The 18881-nt window shown below is 32.7% G+C and overlaps 1 protein-coding gene and 1 long non-coding RNA gene across 5 annotated transcripts in view; one reads left to right on the top strand and one right to left on the bottom strand.

Annotated features, from left to right (window-relative positions):
* The window catches only part of LOC136031163 (kinesin-like protein KIF28P), a 154942-nt gene that overhangs the window by 53976 nt on the left and 82085 nt on the right, over window positions 1-18881 (top strand). For all 4 annotated transcript variants that reach the window (XM_065710502.1, XM_065710501.1, XM_065710503.1 and 1 more), the window contains exons 5-9: window positions 2886-3087; window positions 6045-6105; window positions 8335-8499; window positions 11618-11751; window positions 15359-15528. In XM_065710502.1, the coding sequence (XP_065566574.1) occupies window positions 2886-3087; window positions 6045-6105; window positions 8335-8499; window positions 11618-11751; window positions 15359-15528 (732 nt within the window). The remainder of the gene's footprint in view (window positions 1-2885; window positions 3088-6044; window positions 6106-8334; window positions 8500-11617; window positions 11752-15358; window positions 15529-18881) is intronic.
* LOC136031167 (uncharacterized) overlaps window positions 1094-18881 on the bottom strand; it is a 140820-nt gene continuing 123032 nt past the window's right edge. Inside the window, exon 3 of the long non-coding RNA XR_010618442.1 lies at window positions 1094-1701. This is a non-coding gene — a long non-coding RNA (uncharacterized LOC136031167). The remainder of the gene's footprint in view (window positions 1702-18881) is intronic.

The following is an 18881-nucleotide window of genomic DNA, read 5'->3' as shown; positions in this document are numbered from 1 at the left end:
AAAAACGAAAATAGAGAGGATGGAAAAGCTTTTTTTGCTCACGTAGGCTATATGGAACCTTAATCCAGATGTAATATTTTAAAATCCTTTATTAATGCTTGGAACCGCTTCATTTGACTTTAAACGCATTTAATTAAAATTTTGACAGGAGTAACAAGCTCTAGGTTGATGCATTTTTTCCTAAATGAGTTGGACTTAAAGAAAAATTCAGTGAAAACTCCTAAAAACTTCGAATATTACTTTGAAAATATTTTATATTCAGAAAAATAAAAAAAAGTCATGCTAAATTTTAAGTTTTATTTTTCTTGAAATTTATCATAGAGAGTCTTGGAGTACAAGGAAAATTACATAAATAAAACTTTTAGGCATTACTTGTGCAATCTTTTTTTCAACAACAGAACGGTTACTTTGATATGCTCTAAAATCTTTTTTTCACTAACACAGAACTTGAGGAATAGTATTTCTTATTTTATTTCTGAATGCTTATTCTACAGCACAAGGTAAATCCTGCTGCATCCATACGCGTCATTGTGATTTAAAGTTCCTTCAAGTCAACTTGCAACATTCCGACATCTGTATACAATTTTATTTGTTTATTCGCCTGATTATGATTTCCTTCTACATTTACATAAACGCCATCTAAGAACGCTCATTCAAGAAAATCAAGCCTTTAGATTTTATTGTGTTAAACAGGCATTATTACACTGGAAATGTTTAAATGCAATTAAAATAAAAAAATTAAAGATCTAAATCGGAACTGGCCAGCCATGTCAAAACAAAGACAGCAAAACCTCCAAGAAGAAGAGCAATACAATGGGTCTACGGCCAGTAGAAGGATAGGAAAAGACGAACTAAACGTCGGATATTTCGTCTGTGTAAAACCTAGGCGTTTTCAATGTTAATTATATAAGAAAATAATTAAATGAAGAAATACGAAATCTAAAACAATATTTAAAATCTAAAATCAAATATAGAATAAATTAAAAATCTCAAAGTGAAAGCAATAAAAAATGAAACAAACCAATATTTATGCACACAATTAATACCGCTGTGATACGCCACAGAGAATGTATATTTACGAGTAACTCGAAGCTATGTCATTTTTATGATGAATCGGTAAGCAATTTCAACAAATATAGCTTATCCTCTTCTTTTCATCTTTTTCTATTCCGTTATTCATCCTTATAACAAGGAATGTTTTTTTTCATGTAGGCTACAAGCCTATCAGGTGCCCTAACTAACTTACAATAAGTGTGCTAAATAATTTTTGTACTGTTAGTGTACAACTTCTCTCAGTTAAAAAAGAATAACGTAAACTAATAGCTAAGGAACCTTTACTTTCAAAACTGTTCGGAATTTTCTCCAAGAGACAAATATAATCTCTGGCAAGGTACAAAAGTGGGGATTCAACATTGAACTAAAATCCAAATAGCAATGAAAAAAAAAGAAAATATATGAACCTCCTTGAATAATCATAATCGTTTTGCCTCCTTAATTCGGGATGTTTTGAATAGATAATCTGGGTAAACAAAATTGCTAAAATTGGACCGAAGCTCTCTTCTGACCTTCAGCAATGCCAAGATTTTCTTACCAAATTGTGCCACCGGTAGGCTATATGATGATGCGACGAAGGGAGGGTGGTGCAGATATGGATAATTATATGCTTGCAAATAGTTCATATTGATTTGCCAAATGTTAGTACTGAAATAATAGGGAAAGCAAGAAAAACCAAAGTGAAAAAAAAATAGTTATTAAGCCTATTCCTAAAAATAAAACTCTTTACACAGGCATATTATAAGAAAACACAAACAAGGAGACCTTCATATATATATATATATATATATACAGATATGATGTATAATAGAAATTAAGATGAATAATTTATCAAAACTTAAACAAAAGCTTCCACAAATAAGACTGGGGTTGCAGCCTTTTTTAACACCCTTAGGCATAGAATATCGCTAGTGCCGTTCTGAAAGCGAACAACAGTTTAAACAAATCCCTTTTTTTCTGTTAAATCCTTTAGAAAGAAAAAAATCCGCAAATATCGAACGTTTTTATGCATATTAATGCATATGATCAGAATGCAAATTTTGAACATTATTTTTTTTTATTAAAGCAAGTCCAGTTTCAAACAATGATATCTATTAAGATTCAAAGTTTTGGTTTTCTTTTTTAAGGTTTTTTGAATTCTTGTAATCCCTTGTTTTTTATTTTATGTTTTTTCTTTTTTAGTTTTTTTCTTTTGTATTTCCATCATATTTCGGTACATTTCATTATGATTAGCCAAGCTTCATTTCTCGAGCACCGGAAGTACCAAATTTGTTATAGATATGAACTTTTTCTTCTTTCTTAAGACCTTTTGTAAGATTAATAATAAAGTAGAAAACTTCGGTCAAGAAACTAAGCGTTAGGGGGCTATTTTATTCGCTGAACTTGAATCCATTTATATTCTTTGATCTGTGCTGTTCCTAGGGTAGGTGGTGACCGGGGAAATATTAATTACAGCGCCCCCCCCCCCAATTGACTGAAATTTAAGCCAAAAAAGCCGAATCTAATTGAAAAATTTGATCAATTGGGGCTATCCTCCAACCTTGTCGCCCCCAGCTGCGGTGCTGAACAGCTAAGCCGGTTTCTCGCACCACCTCCTCCTAGGAACAGATTCAGCAATTTCTGTCTATGTTAAGCTTGAATGGATTTTTCTTCTTATTTTCTGTTTCTTTTATGCATAATTTATTTAATATCATTGGCTTAAGTTTGAATAGCTATGCAACAAATTCTGTTTCTTATTAGACGTACAACTAGTGCTAATAAATGCTACAATCTTCCAATCCAACTTACCATCAGTTATCTTACTTGATAAAAATTCTTCCCCAATTTTATAGCGAAAGAGTAGGCTCGGCAGGCTCTAGTGCTGAAAGGCTAAAAGAAGGTGCCAATATTAATCAATCACTGGCTTGTCTTGGGAAATGTATTCACGCCTTAGCTGAATCTGCTCAGGGAAAACAAGTGAAAGTTCCTTTTCGAGAGTCATCCTTGACAAAACTTTTGATGAATGCTCTTGGAGGGAATAGTCGCACAGTTATGGTGAGTGATTGAACTCTCTAGCCGCAAAGACGCTTTGTGTTCGAGTGTTTGTTCTACCAAGCATTTTTTTTTTACCGACTTTTTTGCCCTTGTTACCCTAGCGCTTACAAATTGGGCGATAAAGATTCTACATATGCACTATCAGTCAATCAGAAATATGACCTAACAATCTATTTTAATTAGCAATTAATATTAATCTGTGATTGAACAGTGAGAAAAATCCTTTAGTTGTGTTCTGGATACAAAAGACAGGTCAAGTTTAGTTGTTCTTAACCTTCTTTGCAAAAAGTCATTTTGTAATTTAAATGGAGACAAGGTATTTGTCTGATGAAGCAGGAGGTGTCTCAAGCACACTAAAATCATTTTGCTGCCTTTCCGTACCAAAAACCGACTTGCGCTTTTATATTGATGTAATTATTGAGGTACGTTGGATTTTCAAAGCAATTACCTGTCAAGCAGGCGTAAGTTTAGGACTAATAACTCATAGGACTAATAGTTCATTTAACAAAGCCTTTGTTTGTATTTTTCATTGAAAATAATCGAAAAACGGCATGAATTTACCCTTCCCCTTCACCCAATCAATTCATTGAATAACCCCCTAAATTAGTATGAATTTATTGCACGTTCATATATAAGAGGAAGGGGTAAGCAGTTAAACTAGTAGCTATTCTGAAAACCAATAGGTAGAAATTTTCTTTATGTAAATGAATCCAATTTTGTTAATGTAATGTTCGGTTAAGGGCACGTAAATTAGATTAACACTTTTTTTTTAATTTATGATAACTATGTTTGGATTTCTTGGGGTCGGAGGCAGGGGCCAATTTGGGCCCAGCTTCCATACACTTCGGACTTTCTTGAATTTCTGGACACCTCCACATGAAATTACTTAGATTTCTTATCTTTTTACAATTACTCCTTCCCTCCTTCACAGAAAAAAAAAATTCATTTTTGAATTCTAATTTAGTGTCTTTATAATATACTCCCTGCAAAAATAATCTCATCAGTAGTCATCAGCAGTAAAAAAAAGCAAAAAAAAAAAAAAAAAAAAACGCCGAGTATGTAGGTATGCATTTACTTCCATCAGACATCATCTTGTCACAGGCGTTAAAATAAACGATAGTTTAGTTTCTCTGTTCCTTTATTGCAGTAATATTTGACGGTTGCATTGTTGCCGTCGTCGTTTGTTTTACCAAGCGTTTTTTTGTTACCGCCAAATGTTGTAAGTTACAACGGTATTGAATACACATAATATACACACAAGAAACGTTTGATAAAACAACTCACTGAAAAAGCTCGTGTTTAGGACGTTTAAATTTTACAAGAAAAATTACCCATCAGAAACAAATGATAATGTTAGAAAAGATGCTTGTCCACTAAACTGAAAATCTTTTCAGTTAAATAATGGTGGGAGAAACATCCATGTTGAACCCATTTTAGGGACTTTGAAATATTTGTTAATCAATTATTCATCACCTGCTTAATGGTGACGAATTTGCATTTCTTTTGGGATTGTAACAAAAGGAAGGGCTATTGCTGTAGAAATACCTTTAACTTTGTTTGCCTAATTAAAGAATTTAACTTGTTTTATTATGTTTTCTAAAATGTATGTGCTTTTATTTATTGTTTTTTTTTGTTTTTTTTTATCTGACGCATAAATTTCCACAGAAGGAAAAATATATTTTGTGAAATATCTGGGTACTAGAAAAAATCTTATTTTACTTTTGAATGTGGTATTATACGGTAGCCTACTGTATAAGAAACTATTTTCCAAGTGCTTAAATCTTTCTCTATTAGGTCCAAAATATCGAAACGCAAAAAAAGATAAAATTGTTCGTTGTAATAGCTGAGAATAGGGAAGAATATTTTAACTATTGAGACTAGAATATGAAATTATGGAAATAATTATATTTAAACGGCGTTATTAAACTACAGTGGATTTATTGTATTCGTGTTTTATTTCATTTTAAGGAAATGAAATATTTATTTGTTAAAGATTGCTAAAATTGAAAAAACATACTTGACTTCACAACATTTTGATGTTTTATCCAATTTTTCTAAAGAATAAGCTCGTCAATCTCAGTACTGTTCTTTCATAGTGCAATGAAATGACTCGTTCAAGATATAATTGTAACGACAAGTATTGTATAATTACCAGTTATTCGTGAAAGTATTTGAATATAAGTACGAAAAAATATATACGTATCATAGTTCCATCATCCAATTTTGAGAAGAAACATTTGATTGTGTAACTACAGGTGCCAAATCTCTTGGAAAATGTCTTGTTAAAAATATCTTTGAAGAACCAAACGTATTCTAAGTTAAGATACACGTAGTATTGAAAACTACCACCTATTGTGACCCTTTTCATAATTCAGGAGGTCAAGCCCTTTTAAGCGGAAAATAAATCTGCTAATTTTTTTCGATATATTAGCTTACCATTTTTTCTAGTATCACTTAAATTCCTTCTTCTTAGTAAACTGTATCATTTACTTATGTTCTTATACTATTTTGTACTGGGTAGTTTTATGTAAAACATTATTCTGTTTCATCGTACCTGCACTTCCATTCCCAGATTTTATTTTACCTGTCTAGAATACAAATAATTCTGTAAACATTGGTGTAAATAATTCCGTAATTCCTATAATTGAATATGGATAATTTTGCACAGTTTTGTGCACGTTTTTGGCGAAACTGTGCCAAATTTCAGATTTTTGTACATAATAAGAACTTAAAATGTATTCAGTTCCGGAAGAGCCGCATTTTAGTTCTATCGAAAAACAAAATGTTTCTTCAGAATCATAAAGATAACTTATAGTACTACTTTAATTTTTTTTCATTCTTTTGCTCAAACGGAAAACATATTGCTCATATTTTGGTATCTGTTTCTATTTCTTTTTTCTGTTTCTTTGATCACCGTGACCTTCATTAACAAAATAAATTTTATATTTTTAATTTAGATTGCCACCATAAGTCCGTCCGACTTCAACTACGAAGAAACTCTATCTACCCTACGCTATGGTAAATTTCTTTTTCTTCGTTTTCGAGTGTTTTTAGCACTTTTTCTATTATTTTTAAAATCTTAGTTGGCTGAAATGTCATCCTCAGTAGAAAAGAAATATAAAAGCCACTTTAATTTCATCAATTAAATCATGTGCGCAATATTATTTGAGGCTTTTTCACTAACGAATTATATTTTAACATAATAAAATTTTTTGAGATTTTTTTTTTATTTAAATTTTTATAGCTAAGAATAAAAATCTTGTATAACAAAAGCATTAATTTTCTTCTAAATAATTTTGTTTGAAAGTTTGAGACCCGTCTGAAAAATTACAAAGCATAGGCTTCTTCCTATTCAACCTTCATGTTATCAATTTTGAAACTATATATTTCCCATAAAGGTGTTGTTTTAAGTTTTTATTAAATAAAAGAACAAGTTTTTTTAACAGAAAGTAAACGGGGCGACATTAAAACTTAAAATGAACCGAAATTTTCTGTATATGAAAGGGACTGTCCCCTCCGCAACGCCCCACTTTCTACGCTAAATTAGAATCTATTAGAAATGAAAATTACTTCAACAGGTGTTGATTTGCATAATTGTCCCGAAACAAGTAATAACCTTGCGAACGAAAGTCAAAGCAAGGTCAATACTGTAAGAAGTCAACGGACGGCAGCTAAAATAGCAAGCGAAAAAATCCATTCAATTTATAATTCATAACTTTGTTTCATTAACCTGTGATATTTTGATTGGATTTGGGGTTGGGTGACCTGCTTTCGTTTTGTTGCAAGTATTTATAATTTTAATTTTTAATAGATTCCCATGTATACACCGAATATGGCAGAGGAAAGTTTCATTATATACAATTGCTTTAGTTTTATTCTAAAGTTATTACCGTCAGTGCAGGAGTTTTGTTTTATAATGTGAGTTTGTTTCTTATTTCTTTTATTGTTTATATTTTTTTGTGGTATTTTATTTGTCGTGGCATTTTATTTATGATGTCTTAAAAAAAAGTCTTAAATCGTCGGTTTGTAATTTTCTTCTTTTTTTTTCAGCTGAGAAAGGATCCCGGACGGGGGGCCGAAATATTCGGAGTATTGTTTTTTTTTTTTTTTTAGATAAAGTGTAGTTTATATATTTTATTTTTGTTCACTGCTTTATAGAAATTAAACCCGTTTTTTCTTCAATCAATTTTTCGTTTACAAGTTGGAAAATTTTAAATGTTTATCAGTTACGGAATTACCATTTAGCAATTTTTATGCATCAGTGTTTGAATAAGTGTTCACCGGTGGCATTTTGGAAAATTTTTAGAGCTAATTCAACTTATAACTGTTATGAGACTAGAAATGCATGTGAACTTGCATCCAAGCTCCGGAATACTCAAAATGCTGCGTTCCTGCCTCGTTTTGCCGGATCGGGGGTGTGGAATTCCCTCATAGACAGGCTGAAAATGTAATCCAACTCAAGAGTAGACTGAAGAGTTACCTTTTGGATATTAATTGATAATGATTAGAAAGTTGTAATTTTTTTTTTTTATTTGTTTATTTTTATTAAGGTAGTAGTTATAAAGCTGTATAATAATGGATTTGCAGCCATCGTATACAAACCTTCGAATTTTTGTAGATGGCTGCTGTAAGCTTGTTTGAATTTTTGTTGTTAAATAAACCAATTTGATCCAAATTTGATCTGATCTGACCTTTCAAAGAGTCAAAAGTGGTCTGAGGGCAAATAGCTCCCTACGCGCTTTTCCCCTAAATGCTATCGATATAACTTTTGAGATAACTGTTTTGTTCAAAATAGACAAAGATCATGTAAAAATGCTTCTGGAATTGACACAATCACACAAAGCCCGGGGGTATATGGGTTACAAGTTATAACCCAGAGACATGTTAGGTTTTCATGGAGGGGGTGGTCCAATATATCCTTGACGAGGTTGATTTGATTGGATATTGAAAGTTCTAGTCCTCTTTGGGAATCAAAAGGGATCGGAGGGTAACTTGTGCCCTCCACGCCCTCTTTTGCCCAAATACATCGCATCAAACTTTTGAAAAAGCCATTTTGTTCAGAATTGTAAAGCGCCAATGAGGTTCTTTACATGGGGCGCTTTGGGTTTTATTTATTCGTTAATAGCAAAATAATTTTTACTTCTGACAAGGAATGAACAAATCTATAGCCTGCCTTAGTTTCCTATTTGATCAATATTTGACTTTGTTTTATTTTTAAGGCACTTAATAAAAATTTTGTTTCTTCAGCTGATCGTGCAAAAAAGATAAAAACCAAAGCAGTTATCAATGAGGATCCAACTGCCAAACTTATAAGAGATTTGAAAACTGAAAATGAGCAACTGAAAAAACAATTTTTGAAGGGACCTGTAGATGACTCTCATGTTGCCAAAGGAAAACCATTAAATGATCAAGGTACTTTGTGTTAATTTTATTGCTTTTACGGAGTTTTTACTATGCACTGCTAAACTTCAGTGGCAAGAGCTTGGGCCCAAGGTCTTAAAAAGACAAAGCCGAGAAACTTATATATTTCTCTCGAAAATATTGGGCTTGAATTACATTTGTTATTTCTATTCCACATGAAACATATTAGCTGAAAATTTTAAAAACTTTATTTTACTTCTTTTTGAAAGAAAAAAAAGAACTGCTGAAATTCTTTCTTTTTAATACACTAGTTCGTGATAAAAGCAAAACATTTTTAGTAAAAAGACATAAGGAATACGATGAATATAAGGATAACATTCGGGATTACTAGTGATTAAAAGTTTTAATTCCTCTACTCAGTACTATTTTTCTACTCATTCTTGAAACCTTTGAGAGGTTTAGTCGATAATATGAATATTATTTGAATTTTTGAAACGTTCAATTCACATAGAAATAAAAACTTACTAAAAACTGCCTTTATGATAAATAATTAAGTTGAAAAATAGAGTCATGTAGGTGGATGAAGAACTTGAGGGATTAAAGGATACCATGCGGGATCGTTAGGGACTAAAATTTCCTGTCTCCTATCCCAGACCAGTTTTTGAACCTTTCCTCGGCTAAGTGTGGTCCATAGCCGGAATTTTATTATTTTCTAAGGAAGTTGATGGAAATGAGAAAATAATTAAGAAACTAGCTAATCTAGCTATCTAATCTAGCGAAACTAGCTATATCAGCTATGAAACTAGGTTTTACAGTAAGCCTATCAATCCTTAAGTTTTGTGAATGTTTAGCTGCTTTAATAGATTGTTAAAGAATAAAACTAGTTAAGTGTGACTTGACAATTGTAAGTTATTTAAGCTATCGACTAAATTATTTGCTTTTTTACTCAAAAACAAAATAAAATATTTAACTTGATCTATAATATCTATCTTATTGTTAACAAATACAAAACCAATGCTTCAAAGTCTTGGGCGGTCAAGGAAGCAATTTGACTTGAAGCTGGTCTTTTGGTGACAAATTGTACCAAATTGGTGACACCTCTTAGGTTATGACTAATCATTTCACAATCACTGAAATTGATTAGTTTTGCTGTGTTACTTTTCTGGATACCATATAGAGTTAAACAGAAAGCACGATGTCAGACAGCATTTGGCAGTTTGAATACTTGAAATAGATTCTGGGTTATAGATAATTCAACTAGGAAATGGAAATCCCTTAAATAGTAAAATATACTTTCTTTCATTCAACAAAATTAGAAAATAATTTTAAGAATTAAGTAGCAAAGGCTCCCGCTTGATATTTGATTTCTTTCTTTAACGCCTATTTTGCTTCAGTTTTACTTTATGCTTGCATTTTAATTCAAATTCAAATTTTATTTGCTTGCTTTGACTTTCTTCTTCCGATAGGTCAATCTGTACTTGTTCCAGTTAAAGATGGTAATGGGGCCAAAAATAGTTATTAGGAAAGGGTTAAAGAGCACATTAGAACATTTTGAGAGTGTGCTGAACCGAAATAGAGCTGCAGGGAAAGATTTAGAGGAAAATGAAAAAGTTTGTGATACTCTGGAGGTGAAGGAAGTTTTGTTTTGTGTGGGAGAATTAACTACTGTACTAAAAGGACTAAGAAATAATAAGGCTTCAGGTGTTGATAGTGTGGTGCATGGGTTTCTTACATATGAGGGTTCTGAGCATAGAAATAAGTTACTGAAGATTATGAATATGATTTTTGAAAAAGGGGAAGTACCTAGTGATTTTAGAAAAAAAAACGTAGTCAAACCACCGCATAAGAATGGTGATAAATGTGAGTGTGGTAATTATCGAGGCTTTAGTTTGGTCTCTCTAGGTAGCAAATTGCTTAGTAATTTGATACGTTTTAGACTGAGAGATGTTGTAGACAAAGTTTTAAGAGAAGAACAGTGTGGTATTTGAAAATGTAGAGGATGAATCGACCACTTTTTCAGTCTTAGGTTAATAATTGAGAAGTGCCTGAGTTATCAAACCCCTTTGGTGCTCAGTTTTATAGATTATGAGCAAGCGTTTGATTATGTTGGTAGAAGAGCTTTAGCAAAGGTTTTTATCTTTGTATGGTTTACCAAAAAAATACATTAAAGTTATTTGTTCTATGTGCGAGAATAACATTGCTGCGGTTAAGGTAGGGAATAAGGTCAGCAACTGGTTTCGTATTAAAACCAGAAGTTGAACAAGGTCGTGTTTTATCACCCTATATATAGATCATTTTGATGGATTTTGTCTTAAAAAACTCAGGAAAGGCAAAAGGAGACCACGCAATCAAATGGAGAAGAAAAACTTTCCTGGACTTAGATTATACTGACGATTTAAGCATCCTAGATGTAAGTGTGAGCAAAATGAATGAACTTTAGAGGTTTTGTGAGTTCAGGGTGCTAGGGTAGGTTTGAAAACAAATGTTAAAAAGACTAAGTCACTAAGGTTAGGAATGAAGGAAGATGAAAAGGTGACGATGGGCAACAAAATGATTGATTGGGTTGACAGCTTCCCTTATCTCGGAAGTGTTACTAGAAAAGACGATGGGACCAATGAAGATATTGAAAGTAGAAGAGCCAAGAATCAGGGTGTTTTTCGCAGTTAAAAAAAATCCTGGAAGAGTAGGATGATAAGTGTGCAAACCAAGATTAGAACATTAGAAGCTATAGTGATGACAGTTGTCAAGTATGACTCTGAAGCATAGGCACTCCAAAAAGCAAATGAAGATTTTCTAGATGTTTTCCAGAGAAATCGTCTACGGATTGTTCTGGGTATTCGACTGACTGACCGTATTTCAAACAGTAGGATGTATGAAAATTGTGGTCCAATCCCATTTTTTAAGGCTATAATTAGAGAAAGGTTGAGAAGGCTAGACTAGGGTTAAATGGAAAGCAGGTCGTCTTCGTTTGGGGTAGGAGGATGTCATAAACAAATATTCGAAGGAAAGGAGAACCTCCTGGAAGGGTGTAGTGAGGGAAGCTTTGAGTATATTGGGATCGAGGAGGAGATGTTGGCCTCAGGTGGCTATGTGCTGTGGTGAGTTATCAGTAGTAATAGTAGTTCAGTACTGTTTCTTTACTGCTATTAAAACCTATTTGGTATTATAGAAATGTTAAACCTTCGTAAGCAATGGGAAGCAGATATGAAAGCTCAACTAAAAGAAAACGAGCTTGAAGCTGAAAAGTGGAAGAAAAGCCTTGAAGAGAAATTGAAGCAAGCAAATGAAGAAAAGGAAAAAGTGGTAATATATCTTTTTAATTTTACGGTTTTAAGACTTTTGATAGGTTAAACGTAACATAACTATTCTATGGACAAAAGAAAACTGAACAATAGCGGATGTTTGGTACTTTAAGATAGTTGTAGGAGGAAATAAAAGCTACCATCCGCATACGCAATATGGCATTATCCAACTAAATAAAAATAACCAGTAATATTCGTAACCCATAACAATGCTACAAGCTCATCACAATAATAATAATAATAATAATAATAATAATAATAATAATAATAATAATAATAATAATAATAATAATAATAATAATAATAATAATAAATTTGCAGTCTAAATATTTTGCTAATTAGCTAAGTGTTGTCGATTGTTATATGTCAGCGTTTCTCGGCAAAAAGGCGAGGTTTGTTTACTGTTTCCCTATGCTCTTTGGTCATGACTAATGCTGCTCAAGTTTCATAATGTTAAGACACCCAGCCTAGATAAAACATGCAGTCAGTCACCTTGAGCCCTCTCCTCACATTAAAAAACAAACATTAATTTTAGTTTTAGCCACATTTTGTGTTATATCCTTAGAAGCAATACATCTTTTTATTGAAGGTGGTCCTTTCTTTACATAAAAGCCTCACAGTATAGTTGTTTGAAATCCATAAAAAAGAAATATTTTTCTGGGAGTGGCAGGATAAAATAAATTCTACATGTTGTCTAAACTTTTCAGTCCGAAGGATGGATGGCATCCGAAAAAGAAATTAAGTGGAATTTCATTAATGTGTGTTACAGTGAAACTAAAGAAAATTTCCTCTCTAGATGACTTATCTCTCATGGTAATGAAAGACCAAGGAATGACCGAGCTAGTTTTAATAGACCGCAGTCAAGTAGACTGCTTTTCGCTAAATCAGTCATTTCCAATCCCCGTACTGAGGACTTACTCCCTGATTTTCACAATCCCATTAGACTCCGACTCCCCCGGTCAGCCTCCTTAGCAATCCCAAATTACTCTCCGATCCATGCTGTTACAGAAAGGTTTCGCAAAAGTTTTATACCCTTTATTCTGGAACACCTTAATAATAATTCGTGATTATGTTCTTGCCAAATTCCCCTTTTCCTCTATTGCCGTTTTTATTCTTTTTTTTATTTACTGCAATGTTTTTGTAATTTAATTGTTAAGTTTACTGATTTGCCCTTTATCTTTGATAATTTTGCTTTTTTAATTCCTTTTAATTTTAAGTGTTTGACTTAATGTACTGTTTTGAATTTTTTTTCTAAGCCTTACTGACATATAAAGCGAATTCGGCTCTATAGAGCTTGTGATAGTCTTTTGAAAATAAATATTATCTTATCTCTTATCTTATCTTACCAACTCTCACTTTGAAGTCTCCTGCAATAATCAGGTAGTCTATTGCATCCACTGAAAAAGAGTGTTGTTGCCATTCCGAATAGAATTCATCTGTAAAAGCAACTTTGGCATCAAGAATAGGGGTATATGTGGAGAGAATGGATACGTTTGCAGGGTTTCCTTTAAGCCTAAACCTAACCAGTCGGGGAGAAACAGGATCCCACTCAAGAACTGCGTTTCTGGCTCTTGGTTTATGAGGAAACCAACATCATGGAGTCCCGAGTTATCGTTTACTCCAAAGGAGAAAAAGTAGAACTATTTTGACGTTTTGGGCGCTGTAATTACTGTAGATCCAGAACCAGATATTCTGGACTCAGAAGCGGATAATATGTCAATACTGTACTTCTCCTTATCATGGAAAAGGAGAGCTTGTCTAGCTTCTTGTTTAACAGATCTGACGTATCAACAAAGAATAGTTATTCTTTGTTTTTCTTGTTTTAGGACTGTAGCTGGTTTTCCCAAGGATATTGCTTCTAGAGTTTTCGAATTCGTCAACATATTCTAAGTCCAGTCGCCTACCGAGAACTCCGTATTATAGATGGCTTGCTTACTTCTCTACACCCATGCCAAGGGACCCCGTCACTTGCTAGAAACGCCATAATTCAAAATTTTTCTAGGTCTAAGGTCTACTGATATTACTTGGTAATAGAGTTAAGCGCAAGGTCCCCTGGTCTTGCGGGTGCCCCGAAGGGTCGAGGCCACCCTTTCCAGAGGCCGTTGTCCATATACCTGGATCTTATGCCCTGCAGCAGTTGTTTTCCATTAATGGATCCTCCCAAGATGGTGTTCTGCATCACCATACAATTTAACCCATTGCTGGAAGTGGCTTTGTAGCTTACGGGACGTGTCCACACGCCGGTGGGCTCTGCTTAGTGTACATTTGGGGGGCCTCCTTCCTTCTCCACCTGTATTTACGGCCCTAAGGCGAGGGTGTAAAAGTTTCTCTTATGGAACCCCCCTTGGTCCACCACCCGGGGAAACGCTGAGTGGCCTGGGCGAGCCTCCTACTGAGAAGAGGACTATTGAAGTTACAGTTGTCGAAGTTATCGAAGATGAGGCTATTGGCAGTAACTTCTAAGTAAATAGCAAAATAGCTTTGGAATGAAAATAACAAGAAAATTTTCAAAATGTAGAGAGAGGGCTGTGCAGGAAATGATTTCTGATATCCCCTCTAATTGGCGTGCTTGCTTAAGTAATGGGGCTCATGTCTCTGCTGATCTTGTGCTTTGTTCCAGTAAATGAGCATTAAAAGCAGTCAAACGTAGAACAAATTATAAAACAAATAAAATCAATATAAGTTTGAGGTGGTTGTTTGACTGCGGCATGTTAGACAAAAATTGTACGAAACTTGTGGTTCAAACATACTTTCTAAGGTTGTGATATTAGAACTGTTAAGATAGCTGTGTCATATGAAGAAAGATGAAAGAAAGATGAGAATAGAACAGAACGGAAGATGAAAGATGAAAGACGAACATTCCAGAAGAAAGATGAAAAAATGGCAATCACTTAGTATTTTTGGCTCTCTCTCCTAGGCTAAATAGAAGGGATGGGGCCCCCAAACAGGGTTGGAGTTGGTCATAAGAAAGCATTTAAAAGAAAAAAAAAGCGCTGAGGCTCTCCCAATATTTGCATATCAGTTATTTGGGGAAGGTTCTTAGGGGATCATACCCCTCTTCAAAACTAAAACAGCACATGTTTATATATTCTTCTGATGATGAAGTTACTCGGAAAGTACTCCCTTCTTATTTAGCCTTATTTACCTACACTTTGATTAAGGGGATGCCTAGCTATGCTATGAAACTGTCTTTGAATCTCCTAGAAATCTGTCTTTTACTCATAATTTAATTTTATTATCACAGCCATCAGAAGACTTCAATATTCAAACACGTTAGATATTAACTATATATGTTTCATTTTGTTCATTATTTTGTTTCATATCTTGTACAGATTTTAATTGAAAGTGATGGGACAAGGACAATTTTTGACGATTACAATATCTATAATCGTGTGGAAGTTGACTTTAATTTCTCAATCCAGTCTAAAAAGAATTTGAAAAAGCTAACTCTTGGTTTCTGCGAAGAAAATGATTATTCCTTAGTTCAAGGATATGAAAATAACCCTTGAACACCCATAAATTCTATTCGAGCTTGTCCAAGATGAAGACGTATCCAAAATTAGGCAAACATGTCTTTCCCTACAGTTGATATTTGTGTTCTTTTACAGTTTGCTGAACAGAGAAAGCTTGAACAAGAAAAAAAATCGAGGCCACATTTATTGAACTTGAATGCGGATCCACAGCTAACAGCTCGAATTGTGTACCCACTTAACAGGGAAGAAATGCTAATCGGTAATGGAAAAGAAAAGGAGCCTGATATTCTGTTGGTTGGGCCTGGGTAAGAGATTCTAGTACAAAATTTTTTGAGATTGCCTTAATATATATGTCTCAGTTCATTTTTCCAGCTGAAACATGTGGTTTCTGATGAACAAACAGCAATGAAATTGATTATCCTATTTTCTTCCTCTCAAAGTCTAAAATCAAGTATTTAGAAATTCAGTTTGAAATCTTGTAGTTTATGTTTGGATACTGCAATTACTCCTGTCATTTTTTTTTTACAAATTAGGCTTCTGTTGAAAAACTTAATCCAGTTTCGATCCAAGATTAGTATGGTGTGCAGTCCCAGTGGAATAACTAAACACTTTTGCATTATTATACAATGCTGAAAATATAATATGAACAGTGTTTGTTTTTTTCCTTTTAGCCCGTAGAAAAGTAGTTTTTATACTTCTTTGAATTTTTTTTTCCGGTATTAGTACATCTATGACAACTAGTTTTGTTCTACTTGCATGAAAAGGCACTAGATTTCATATATTTTTTTTTTCTGTTTGACACCCATCCCTTTTAAATGCAAAACAAAATTTGAAAAAAGTCCAAATCACTTGAGAAATAACTGAAATGAGGAAATCAATTTTGAAATTGGCGAAATCGATAAAACAAAATTGAAAAGGTGAAATGACTTGAACAAAATTTGAAAAAGACTAGATTACTCGAGCAGAAAACTAAAATTATGAAAATTCTGGGTCAAAAATTGAGTAAAAAAATTGCTCCAAAGAAAATCACTATAAGAGATTCAGACGAAAACCAAAAATTAAGAATTTTTTGGTTCTTTATGACAAAAATTGGAACCGGTGAAAACTTATATCGAATCAACATATTATTAAAAATATGTTTCTCTCAGCAAAAATTGAAAACTAGTGAATTAACTCAACAAAAAAAAAATGCAAATCTTAGGAGATACCCGACAATAATTTTTGAAAACGAAATTGAATCATCGAAAATGAATCTTGTGAAAACTCATAAGCTTATTTTGGTAAGGTTAGCCTTATTTTGGCTAAGGCCTCACTCTCAGGATTAGAGTGGCCCCACAGATTTTTAATTAGTGGTTTTTGCGTTTTCATCTTCTTCAATATTTTTCAATCATTTTCACTATTTTCAATTTTTGTTACAAGTTGACTTGACTTTATTAAACAAGAAACTATATACATTAATAACGAAGTATTTCAAATATTTTCAAATTTTCAGTTTTTGTCAAAGTTTTTTCAAAGATTTTCAATTCTTTTCGACGAACCTCACATATATTCAATTTTTGTAGCAATGATTTCAAATATTTTACATTTTGTCAAGGGAATTCACAATTTTTGGTTGTTTCAACTATTTCTAAGATCTTCTAGTTTGTCGAGTTATTTTTGTTGTTGTTGTAGAAATCTTATGGCTTTTCAATTTTTGTTAATGCTTTTAATCTAGTTGTGAAAGTGTCACATATTTGATTTTTTTGTCGATTAAGGTAACAGATTTTTAGTTTTGTCCGGCGAATTTCAAGCGCCACAAAATTTATTGTGACACAAATTCTTACACTCAATAATTTTCTCTCGTAAAAAAATTTTACGAGAAAGAGCTATTTTCTTATCATTGTTATTATTTTTTAAAAGTATTCTGTCGAATACTTTGTATTGTATTAAGTTTCGTAATTTGTTTCATTTTGCGTACACAAGTGAAATCTTGCTTGAAATTAAGGTTCAAAGAGCGCAACGAGAGGGGTTGAGGCCTTTCTGGTCAGTTGAATGAAGTCAAAAGAGTGCTACGTACAAGAATAATGATCTATTTCTCTCATCTTTCTCATATCTTTTACTTAGTTACTTTCTTAGTTTATCTTTTACTTTCTCTTATCTTTTACTCTCTTATCTTTTACTTATCTTATCTTACTAGCTATTTCTCTTATCTGTGCGATCCAATGTGATATGATATGATAAAGCTAAAGAAGAAAAATAAGAGCAAAAAAAAAAAAGAAAATAAGAACGACAAGATGTTGACCTCTGGCTAAGATGAATCACTAACTTGTAGATTGATTGTAATTTAAAGGTCTGTAAATGTCTTTCACAAAACTTCATTGAGTTTAACAATTGAACAGTCTCTTTTTTTGTGTCGGGTCACATGTAGTTTTCCTCTTACAAAAAAAGTTTAGTTTGTAGAAAAGTGATTATTGATAGCTCAATCGTAAAATGCTTTCTACATCATTAATAGAAGAAGGTGGACATAAATAAAATGCGGCCTATCTTTAGTTACTTATTGGTGCCGTTTTTTTTTTAAAGAAAAACTTTTTACAATTTAAAAGAAAAGTGTTTGGCCATTCCCCCAAAATATTGTTGAAACTTAGATGAAAAGCAGTGAAAATCAAAGACAAAAAGAGTCATTGAGTAAAGATTGAACTTAAAAAAATGTTTCCCATTCTAAAAAAAAACAAATAACATATATATAAAGTGGCTGTTTCTCAGTACCAAGATAATGAAAAAAAATAACTTGGAAAGTACGCAAGAACTGTTCTAACACCGGCTGGCAGCTAATTCTAAACCTTTGGACCCGTGTGTTCGAACCGTTCCAGATTTAAACCAAATTTGATCTAATCAATTAAGTGTTGCCGTATCCAACGCTTAACACGTACTAATCATTATTGTGCAACCTAAGAATTACGATAAAGCATGACAGATTTTAAAAGCAAAATCTTGTGATTACATAATCTCCTAGTTGTGGTACGATTAAAACATGGTTATTCAAGGGTCGGAACGCATAAAAATAAATATTTCAAAGGTGAAATTTGGTTTATTAAAATGAAATTACACAACTTTATTCCAGGAATTATGTTGAAGCCCGATTTTCTAAGCTTAAAGTCTAGCTAAATCTGAATAAAGCAATTTATAAGGGATAAAAGAAGAATTGGAAAGTTTTAGATATATTCTACTGACAGCCGTAAATAAACAGTTGTTCAGCCGTAAATATATACACATTTATAGTTGTAAATGTACATGTATTTGTAGAATTCAGAAAAAATAGCATTTTACTGAAAACACAAAACCAACGGAACAAAATATGATTGAAAGCAGAAAAATTCACAGGTTACCAGCAGTAAATAAAATAATTATTTATAAAACTCACAATAGACTTTTACCAGCCATGAAACTAATTAATTTTACAAAACAGATTTTAACTCTCTAAAAATTCAAGAAAGCTTAATTTTCTGTAAAGCACAAGTTTTTAAAACTCCTGCGAATATAGAGAAATATCACGAGCCAGTTTATTCGAAAAAGTGTATTGAAATCATGCTGTAGAAACCGCAAAGCAGTACTTTTTGCTCGTTTGAAGTTTATGCTTTGGTCTTTACATTTTTTATTTTTTATTATTAATTCTTGTTCG

Source organism: Artemia franciscana, chromosome 9 (assembly GCF_032884065.1).
Source record: "Artemia franciscana chromosome 9, ASM3288406v1, whole genome shotgun sequence".
Taxonomy (NCBI): Eukaryota; Metazoa; Arthropoda; class Branchiopoda; order Anostraca; family Artemiidae; genus Artemia; species Artemia franciscana.
The sequence above is the reverse complement of the archived record's forward strand: the minus strand, read 5'-3'. Positions and strand labels throughout refer to the sequence as shown.